Source organism: Condylostylus longicornis, unplaced genomic scaffold (assembly GCF_029603195.1).
Source record: "Condylostylus longicornis isolate FDR11 unplaced genomic scaffold, ASM2960319v2 ptg000082l, whole genome shotgun sequence".
Lineage (NCBI taxonomy): Eukaryota > Metazoa > Arthropoda > Insecta > Diptera > Dolichopodidae > Condylostylus > Condylostylus longicornis.
The window spans coordinates 441,539-450,327 of NW_026578050.1; the positions used below are offsets into that span (position 1 = coordinate 441,539).

The window sequence follows — 8,789 nt, forward strand, 5'->3', positions numbered from 1 at the left end:
CATCCAATGTTTCCCCGATTTGGTATAACAGAGACGTCAGCGCACGTGTCGACAAGAAATAAAATGTCGTTGTTAACGTCTCTTACGAATAAGCGGCGTGAAGAGTAATTCCCGTTATTAGCCGCGACAATTACGGGGCGCTTTAGTTTGGGGAGTTCGTTTTTGTGGAAGCGTTCGCCCTGTGAAAGGATGCAGAAAATCTACATCGTCCTACACATTTCAGCGCATCACGCCCGAATTTTTTGTGGTACCAACACAAGGGTTGCCTAGAGGCGGACATATTTCGACTGGAATTCCGACTTTAAAACGACTTCGAAAAGTTGATCCCGTATTGAGTTTTGCTAACAGTTCTTAAATCCTCGACAAACGATCTTCAAAATTAGATGAAGTGTCGGTGATTTTACCCGAAACTGGAGAGCTAGCTCATATATTCGCGTTATTCGTTCTCGAAACTGCATTTAAAAACGCGGATTGAGAAGCCTCATATATTTTATCTGCTAAAGAAGTGAGCTCATTCATAGGCTTATCACACACGGCCAGTAAGGTGATGTAAATGTTGCGCGGTAAACGACGAAGCCACAAATTTCTTATAATATTTTCATTAAATGAGGTACCCGCTAGCAAACGGATGGACCTAAAGACTTCGGATGGCCTACGATCAGTGATATCCTCTCGATCCAGGAGAGACTCCAATTTTTTAATTTCGGAGAGTGAATGTTTTTCTATGAGGGCCCCCTTTACAGTTTCATAGATATACAGTATTTGATATCACTACTGGTTATTCTATAAACCGAAAATTGCGCTTCCACCTGAATGAACCAGGTCGTCAGGTGGGCAGACCAAAATGGGGGTAAACGAACGCGCACAGAGTCTACTTCGTGTTTTATCTCGGTCGCAGGACTGAAAAGGTTTGAGTCGGCATTTGTTTCTTCCTCCAAAGCACTAGGATTCTAGACTAGAATGGGTCTGTTTGATAGGCATTTTCTCTTCGTTCGACATATTTAAATTAATTTTATGAAACAGAAGATTTTGAATATTGTTTTAAACAAAGAAAAATTTGTATCACATTAAACTGAAATGTTTAAATGAAAAAAACATTTTCCGAACGGTAATCTAAACTACGAAAAGGTTAAAAAAGAAAAAATTGAAGAATTTTCAATTGAACTTTGATATTAAATAAATACTTCTAAAAATAAACGAATTGTATTAATAGGGCTCAGTATACACTTAATAGGTCGTTAAGTGTATAAAATCGTAAAATAGTTAAATTGAAATCAAAAAATTTAATAGTATCGATGCAAATATAGCTATTGCGAATTCAAGGATCAAAATAATTTTATATAAATAAATGAATCCTCGAATCATAAATTTAAAAAAAAAATTTTAAAATGGAAAGAAAAACTTGGTTTAAATATTATTTTCATTTAAAATTCATTAATTATATTAGCGTTCAATAAAAAATGGTTTTACTGTATTCACCGAAAAATGAAAAAATAAATATATGGTCGCTTGTTTAATTTAATATAATTTTAATTTAAAATTCTTTAATTAAATGAACGTTAAATAAAAAATGATTTTACTGTATTCACCAAAAAATAAAAAAAATGAATGTATGATCACTTCAGGTAAAAAAAATATATCAATATGAAAGGTCACAGTGCACTTAAATTTTACAATGTATATGTGCATACCCCAATGTACATATATGCGTGTTAAATTTGGAAAATTAAGTTTCGATATTAAAAAACAATAGTAGTATAATAGTACTTCTGCTATCAATTTCATATATAAAAATAACGAGAGTGAATGAAAGGCTATTTCCCGGTAGCACTTCTACGAACAATCCAATATACAAAAAAAAAGCTCGAGCTATTAAAAACAAAAACGATAAAATAAAAAATAAAAATTATCAGCAATGCATTTAGTGAGAATTAAAAAAAAGAGAGCAATTGAATGTCAGCAAAGTTTCGATGCTGATAATGTATAATTTAAAAAAAAAAAAACAAAAATATGCATCGCAATGTAATATGCACAAAACCACGTTGTTGTTGATGAACAAGCTGAAACAAGAAAGCTTTTGTAACAAAAATCAAATTGTAAAAAAAGAATCACAAAATGAACAGAAAAAAACCTGAATAAAAAATGTAGTATTTAAAAGTAAGTTAGATTAGTTATGATTTTTTTTAATTAAACTGAAAGTGTACCTATATTAAGAAAACGTAAATTATGAAAATATTTAAAGCAAAAACTTCTTTCCAATGTAATTCTTGCATTAAGATATAAGAGATATTTTTTTTTATTTTGCAGGCGGTAAGAGGTAGTCGATAACGTTAGCCGTTAATGTTTATAAAAAAAAGATGATAATATCTGCATGCATTATGTTTGTTTTAAAATTTAATACAAGATTATGAAAATCAAAAACTTTGAAAATTGTTTGAACTAAAATACCGTACCTATATAAGAAGTTAATTTTATGACACAAGTTCTTTTTTATATAAAGCATTGAAACCTAAAAGTTGATTTTTTAATGTGAGTAATGTTAATTCCAAAATATATAATATATATTATGATAAAAATAAAGAAAATCTTTATGGTTCAATTAATAAACTTCACAAAGCTTTAAAAAATGAAAAAATATCTCAGAAAAAAATTCAAGCTTGGTTAAGAAGTCAGCCAACATATACCTTGCATTATCCAGTTAAAACAAAGTTTCCTAGAAATCATTACCTAGTGCAAAAAATTTATCAGTTGTGGGAAATAGATTTATGTGATTTAAGAATGTTTAAAAAGTATAATGATGGTTACACGTTTTTGTTAACAGTAATTGATGTGTTTTCCAAGTTTTTCCAGGTTTGCTTGGGTAGTGCCTTTAAAACGGAAAACAGGAACTGAAGTTACAAAAGCTTTTAGTAAAATTATATCAGGAAGTCAAAGAAAACCAGAAACGGTTCAATCAGATGAGGGTAGAGAATTTAAAAATATAAACTTTAAAAGTTTTTTAAAACATAATAATATTAATCAAAGATTTCCAACAATTGCATCAACAAATAAAGCTGCAGTAATTGAAAGATTCAATCGAACGCTAAAAGAAAAGATGTTTAAGTTCTTCACGGAAAGTTCAAGTAAAATATACATTGATATTTTACCACAACTGGTTAAAAGTTACAATGTTTCTGTACACAGTACTACAAAATTTCGTCCTGCAGAAGTTCAACCAAAACACACTACAGAAATTTATAAAAATTTTAAAAAACGTTGTAAAAAAGACCCTAAACTATTCGTTGATATTTTCGTTGGAGATTTGGTGCGCGTACGTAGAAAAAAGCAACTTTTGAGCACGGATATGCAGAAAAATGGACAAAGGAAATTTTTATAGTAGATAAAGTTATAAATAGAGAGCCTCATCCATTATTTGTATTGCACGATTTGAAGGGTAAAGAAATAAACGGAAGATTTTATTATCAAGAGTTGCAAAAAGTTTATGTTTAAATGATGATTCAGTTCCATCATCCGTTTACAATGATAATTGCTGGGCCATCTGGCTCAGGAAAAACAACATTTATTTGCAATTTAATCAATCAAATGAAGAATTTAATTCAGCCTGAAATAGAACATATTATGTGGTGTAATCCAGAAAATAACGCATTGCCAAAAAACTTAAATTTCACGCAAATTGAGTATTTTAATGAAATTCCTGAAAATTTAAATAACGATAACAATATCCCAACATTACTTATTTTGGATGATTTAATGATTGATGCCTACACTATGAAAGTTTGTGAACTTTTTACTAAAGGATCTCATCATCGCAACTTATCAATTATGCTGGTATCGCAAAATGTTTTTCATCAGGGAAAATTCTGTAGAGATATATCGTTAAATGCAAAATACTTGGTGTTATTTAAAAATCCACGAGATAAATTGCAAATTTTACCTTTGGCACGACAAATAGTACCAGAAAACATCAAAGAATTTCAAAAAGTATATAATGAGACAACATCAGAGCCACATAGCTATATTACCTTAGACCTGACGCAAGGTATAAACGATTTATTTCGATTCAGAACTGATATTTTTGATAATAAAACAAAAAGTTGTGTGTGTTTTTGCACACTAGATCAGTTAAAAAATAAAACGTTATGTGAGAAATATGAAACGTTTGATATCAAACCAGCATATACTGCATACACTAAAAAAGTCTAAAACAAAACTTCGAAATATTTTAATAAGAAATTGTGACTCTGATGTGATTAAAACTTTGTGTGAAATTTCATTGAACATTCTTAATGGAAATACTAAACTTTCCAAAAATAAATTATCACGAATAAGAAAATATAAAAATCAACTTCGGTATTTAGCTTGCCCAAAAAAATCTATAAACGCTAAGCGTAAACTTATCATACAAAAAGGGGGTTTCTTACCAATGTTAATCGGTACAGTTTTGTCGGGCTTACTGGGAAAACTTGTTTCGAAATATACAAAATGAACAACACATTACAACGCATGATTGTTATTCAACCAGACTTATACAATAAGCTAAAAGAAAATATCATAAACGATAATGAGCTCTCGGATATTGATAGAAATACAAAAGCAATTTTATTTAACAAAAAATTAAATGGTAATCAAAAATGGTATTTATATCGTCAAAACTTGATGAAATTTAGTATGAAAAAACGAAAAGGTATGCAAAGAAAACCTGTTGAATCGATTAACAAGCAATATAGCATGTTAGAATCTAAAAGTACACAAACATGTCCAAAGCCCGAGCGAAAAAGCACAAGTGTTGATCAAACAGATCTAGTTGAAAAGAAAAATGTTGATGTACAGGCTAATTTATCTCCTCAAGAGGAACTTTTCGAATATGATCCTATTGAATATTGGAGTATAGTACCTTCAGATGAGGAAAAAGATTATGTTTTTGACGATGATATTTTGTTCGAAAAAGAACAAAAGCAAAGTCTGCCTCTAGTGTATCTACGCAATAATGGACACGCTTCAAATAGAACCTAATGGGGAAGATTTTTATATAAAAAAGGTAGGTACACATAAAAATTTTGTATATAAATTCGTGAGTTTAAAATAATAAAATTTCATTTTTATTTTTACATGTACCGAAGAAACATGGCACAAAATGTATTAATAGCAGATCTACAATTTGTAGTCGAAAGTAATAATGAACTTTACCTTAAAGAAATGGCAACGGTTGATACCAACTCAATTATCTCAAAATTATACCACTTTAAACCTCCGTATCGTCAGGAAAAACTAGATTCAGCAGCAAGGGGGCAAAACGCATACAACCTAAGACATGTCAACGGTTTGAATTGGGGTGACGGTAATATTAATTACAGTGAAATTTCTACAATCATGGGAAGTTTTTCGAAAGAAAACGATTTTGGAAAAATATTTGCGACCCCAGGTTATTAATTTGGATGATGAAATACCACCTTTAGATAAATTAAAAAATTATGAATCATTCTGTGTAATTCATTTGAAATCTGACACTCATAAAAAACGTTGTGCTGTAAAAATTGCATAAATATCTTAATGTATTTAATAAAAACAAATGTAATTAGATTTAAAAAAATGTTTTTTTATTTTGGTATTATATTAATATTACATGTTTTGGAATCATTACATAAATCCAAAATATATAAGTTACAAAATATTTGTTCTGCCATAAAGATTGGCACCTCATAGAATAGTCTGCTATAATTACATTGATAAGATGAAAACTGCTTTGGTATGTAAAAATCTTCCTGTGATAGTTTAATAACTCCTTTTTCTTTACATTTTGTAAAGTATTTATGAATGTATTCTGCAACAGTATCACTAGCATTGTTATTGTATGACATTACAGCTTGTATGAAATCCAACATTTCGTTCAATTTCCAATACTCTTCTTGTCAAAAGTAATTTTATCTTGTTGATTGAATTCCAAAATGTTGCAAAAAGGTTCACTTTGTTGCTGATTTTCGTTAGTGATCCGTGCAGATTCCAACATTTTGGCTTTTTTGTAAAATGAGTGCCAATCATCATAGAGAACATGGACAGACCTTTTGCCATTTCGATGAAATATTATTTTTGACTGGAAAGTGTCGCAGTCGAATCCAATAACTATCTTACATGTTTGTTTCGTGTTTAGAAAATATATGTAAGAAAGTAACAAATTTTCTTTTTCCGGTAATATTTTCTTTTCTTTTTTTGTTGACATTTTTAACGGCATTGTAGAATCAGAAGCGCTAAAACTGAATAATTATTTCCAAGCACAGAGCTTTGTATTTATACTCTTGACGTAAGACTTTAGTGCTGTTGTGAAATCGGTTTCTGGCATATTTGTAAATAGTTCTTTGTTTGTCTTTGACGTCTGAAAATTTTTGAAAACAATTTCACAACCGTTTTGTCATTAAAGTTGAGATTGTTGCTATTGAATATATCTAAAAACGTTGACATGCTATGACCTTTACATCTGTACCACAAATATACGCAGCAATATTGTCCACAAACTTCTGAAAAGTCGCCTTGTAATCTTTTGTAATTCCAGACAGTATATGAATTCTTTGAAATTCTTCTTAGAAAATGTTGTAGTTCTTTATAGGAAGGCGCTTGACCATACGAATCAAAATACTCGACAAAACCATTTGTGGGTATAAAGATACATACCCAATGTTTACCTGGCTTAGTATGAACATCTGTATTTACTACTATAATTGCGGGTTTTTGAACATGTTTAGGAAGCTTATCAAAAGGAAAAACTATTTTAAAAAACTTTTTTGTTTGCTGATTGCATGACAATTCATTTTTAATTTGAAGAGTATCCATAAGAGTTATTTAGTTGTCTTCTCCAAAAGAAGCAAAATCATAAATTTTTGTGTTTTCTTTTAAATAGTGTTTTAGAAAATCCTTGTTAATACGGCCAGTCGTTAAAATAATATCAAATTTTTCCATTAATGCGGCAAGTTCCTTATCTGCTTGGTTATTATATATGTTTCCAAATTTATAGCCTTCAGTAGCACTTTTTTTAAGGGCTTTTGTGGGAAATTTGTATTGTATTTCTTTAGCGAATACTTTACAATTTTCTTTTAATCCTACTAGCGTAACATTTTTAACAAAGACAAAGTCTTTATCATCGGAACAAAATGTTGAATCAATGAGTGCATAAGCTTGTTTAGACGTGTTTGCTATGGAGAGTATAATACTTGATTGTTTCATAATAAGTAAATGTTGAGCTTTTTATAGATTTGTATACACGTTCCGATTTTTATCTATTTGTACGTTCGCATCAAATTCCCCATAAACTAGAGCTGTAAGTGTTGATGAAGTTGGTTTCGACAATCTTGCCTCAATTCGTACAGTTCCTTGATTAAGTAAACCTTGACATACTTCATTACCTGATGCATCTGGGGTTAAATCAAAAACCAATAAAAAGAAACCATTTGTAAATATAGATTTCGTTATTTGATGACCTCTGTCGTTATGATAAATTCCTGTTCCAGAGAATAATGGTAAGCTCTTGTGCTGCAGTTATTATCGTCAGAAAAACTTGTTTCTATTGCTGCATTTGGTACTTGAACACCATTAACATTAAGCATGAATTGTGAAATATCAAAATGCTTAAAATTGTATGGATTTTTTGATCGTTTCGGTCATGCAAAAGATAATTGTGTTTGGTAAATGACCAATGAAAACATTGTCTAGTGAAATCGATGAGCTGTTGCTTGGAATTGTGAAATTTTTGACTTCTACTCTTTTATAATGATATTTAGCATTTGCTTTTTCAAAACTGCATTATGGGCTAGTAATACGCTAGGATTTATAGTTACATGTCTCATAAATAAATTGGCTTCTACAATTTTTAGTTGCGATTCCTCCGAGTCGTCCGCAATTAAGAAAAAATCTGGTTTTTCTAATGTGAATAGAATTCGAATATCAACATTGTTTATTAGAAGCGTAGGTTGATTAAACATATCGACACGGAGTTTTCCCATGAGTTCAACAATATTACTGTTATGATGTAGTTTTTGACGTTCCTTTGAACCATTATTGTCAGATCTAGCTATATTCGGTTTATCTAAAATCCATCCAGCGCATTCCAAATGAGTTGTTGCAGCATCAGTTCCATAATTTAACAATGATTCAATATAAGCTCTATAATGGTAATTTCCATCTGACGGAGTGATATTTTTACCATTGAGTTGTACATTGCACTGCTTAATTATAGAATGTAATAGATTATTCACTACACTGGGTTGTTGAAGGATTTTTCCATCTGTACCCTTATCATCATGCCGCGGTGATCCATCTTTTTTTAAGAATTGAACTTTCAGTTTTAGATATGTTGAAGACAAATCCCTGTATGTGTCACCATGACCTAATGAAACGAATTTTATTGTTGAGGGACTATCCAGAGAAGCAATAGGATTGTATGAAACCTCTTCAGATTTTAGAATGCTTGCTTGTATTGGTGGACTTGTAAATAAATCTAGTTCTGATTTCATACAGAAATCAAGAATCCCCGGAGGTAAAACTAAAAAATTAAACATCGGAACATGGAATGTTCAAAGCTTGTATGAGGCTGGTAAGATTGATAATGCAATGTTAGAAATGATGAGGCTGAACATCGATGTACTCGGTATTAGTGAAACGTGGTGGCCAAGTGCTGGAGAGTTCCGAAAGGGTGATGCAACAATTTACTATTCTGGTAATCAGAATAAAAACCATAGGAATGGAGTGGGTATAATTGTAAGAGGTACCGCCGCGAAATGTGTTTCACTATTTATTCCTAA

At 30.7% G+C, this 8,789-nt stretch overlaps 1 protein-coding gene across 1 annotated transcript; it reads right to left on the bottom strand.

Annotated features, from left to right (window-relative positions):
- Positions 1–7,745: 7,745 nt before the first annotated feature.
- LOC129613324 (uncharacterized protein F54H12.2-like) lies at positions 7,746–8,501 on the bottom strand. Its single transcript, XM_055527319.1, has one exon. The coding sequence runs from the start codon at positions 8,499–8,501 to the stop codon at positions 7,746–7,748; it is 756 nt and encodes a 251-aa protein (XP_055383294.1).
- Between the last annotated feature and the right edge of the window lie 288 nt (positions 8,502–8,789).